The sequence below is a fragment of the Neopelma chrysocephalum genome, unplaced genomic scaffold (genome assembly GCF_003984885.1).
Source record: "Neopelma chrysocephalum unplaced genomic scaffold, ASM398488v2 Primary Assembly neopelma1_94527, whole genome shotgun sequence".
Lineage (NCBI taxonomy): Eukaryota > Metazoa > Chordata > Aves > Passeriformes > Pipridae > Neopelma > Neopelma chrysocephalum.
This window is the reverse complement of record NW_020923233.1, coordinates 1-1,266: the sequence shown is the minus strand read 5'-3', so window position 1 is coordinate 1,266 and position 1,266 is coordinate 1. Positions and strand designations below refer to the sequence as shown.

Here is a 1,266-nt window from a genome sequence, read left to right as displayed (position 1 = left end):
CGTGTCCATCTCGCTGGTGCCGTCGAGCTCCCAGCCCGGCCCCGGCCGCCTGCTCTGCTCCGTGATGGATTTCTACCCTGCGCCGGTGCAGGTGAGGTGGTTCCAGGATGGGCAGGAGCTGCCGGAGCACGTGGTGGCCACCGACGTGGTCCCCAACAGGGACTGGACCTCCCAGGTGCTGGTGAGGCTGGAAATCCCCCCCCGGCGCGGGGTCACCTACAGCTGCCAGGTGGAGCACGTCAGCCTGGAGCACCCCCTCAGCCGGCACTGGGGTACGGCCCGGCCCCCCCAGCCCTGGGGGCACACTGCCAGGGGGGCCGGGGGGGAAAGGGGGACACTGGGAGGGAGTTTGGGGGGGAATGGGAAGGGCTCAAGGAGCAATGGAGAGGCTGAGAAGGAGGTTAGTGGGTGCTGGGAGGGCTGAGAGGGGCTTTGGGGAGTCCTGGCGGCAACTGGCAGGGAGTTTGCAGGAGTGGTCTGGAAAGGCTGGAAGGAAGTTTGTGAGGTCTTGGTTGACTGGGAGGGGTTCAGAGAAGTCCTGAAAGGGCTGGGAAGGGACTGGGACGGGTTTTGGGGGAGCCCTGGGGGTGATGGGAGAGGGGTGTGAGGGTCCTAAAGGGGCTGGGAGGGGCTTAGTGGGATCCTGGAGGGGCTGGGAAGGGACTGGCAGGAGGTTTCAGGGGGTGCTGGGTGGGCTGGGGGAGACTAGGACAGGGTTTGTGGGGTCCTGGATGGTGTCTGGGAGGTTTTGGGGGTGCTGACCCCCCCGGTTCCCCCAGAGATGCCACCGGACACCGTCCGCAGCAAGATCCTGGTGGGGGTCGGGGGCTTCGTCTTGGGCTTGGTCTTCCTGGCGCTGGGGCTCGGCTTCTACCTGCGGGAGAAGGTAAAGGGGGGTCCCCGGGGGTCGTGTCCCCCCCCTTGCTCTCCCACAGCCTCTGGGCCCCCCCTGCCCCCCCCAGCCCTTTTGCTCTCACCCCCTTTTCTCTCCCCACAGAGCTTCTGAGCCACCGGTGGCCGCAGCCCCTCCCCGTGGCCTCGGGCCCAGCTGGGACCCTCCAAACCCTGCGCTGATTTTGGGGGGGTCGCCTGTCCCCCCCTGTTCCTGCTTTTGTTCTCACCCCACCCAGCTGTTCCCAGTGTTCCCAGTAAAGCTTCTTAGTGCTCTGCAGTCTTGGTTGTTGGGGAGAAGTGGGGGGGCTGCGAAAATCCTGGGGATGGGGGGGTTTGGGCACTCCCAGAACTACAAAATCTGGAGAACAGAGG

At 65.9% G+C, this 1,266-nt stretch overlaps 1 protein-coding gene across 1 annotated transcript; it reads left to right on the top strand.

Moving 5' to 3' along the window:
* The first annotated feature begins 6 nt into the window (after window positions 1-6).
* LOC113980524 (class II histocompatibility antigen, B-L beta chain-like) lies at window positions 7-1,021 on the top strand. The gene is made up of 3 exons (XM_027707755.1): window positions 7-272; window positions 780-886; window positions 998-1,021. The coding sequence occupies exons 1-3, from the start codon at window positions 65-67 to the stop codon at window positions 1,004-1,006; spliced, it is 324 nt and encodes a 107-aa protein (XP_027563556.1). The 5' UTR covers window positions 7-64; the 3' UTR covers window positions 1,007-1,021.
* The last annotated feature ends 245 nt before the right edge of the window (window positions 1,022-1,266 follow it).

What these genes read in the sequence shown, in the direction of transcription:
- LOC113980524 (XM_027707755.1), top strand. Translation starts at nt 65, where the DNA reads ATGGATTTCTACCCTGCGCCGGTGCAGGTGAGGTGGTTCCAGGATGGG. An exon ending in CCCCCTCAGCCGGCACTGGG is followed by an intron (nt 273 to 779) that starts GTACGGCCCGGC and finishes CGGTTCCCCCAG; the next exon opens with AGATGCCACCGGACACCGTC.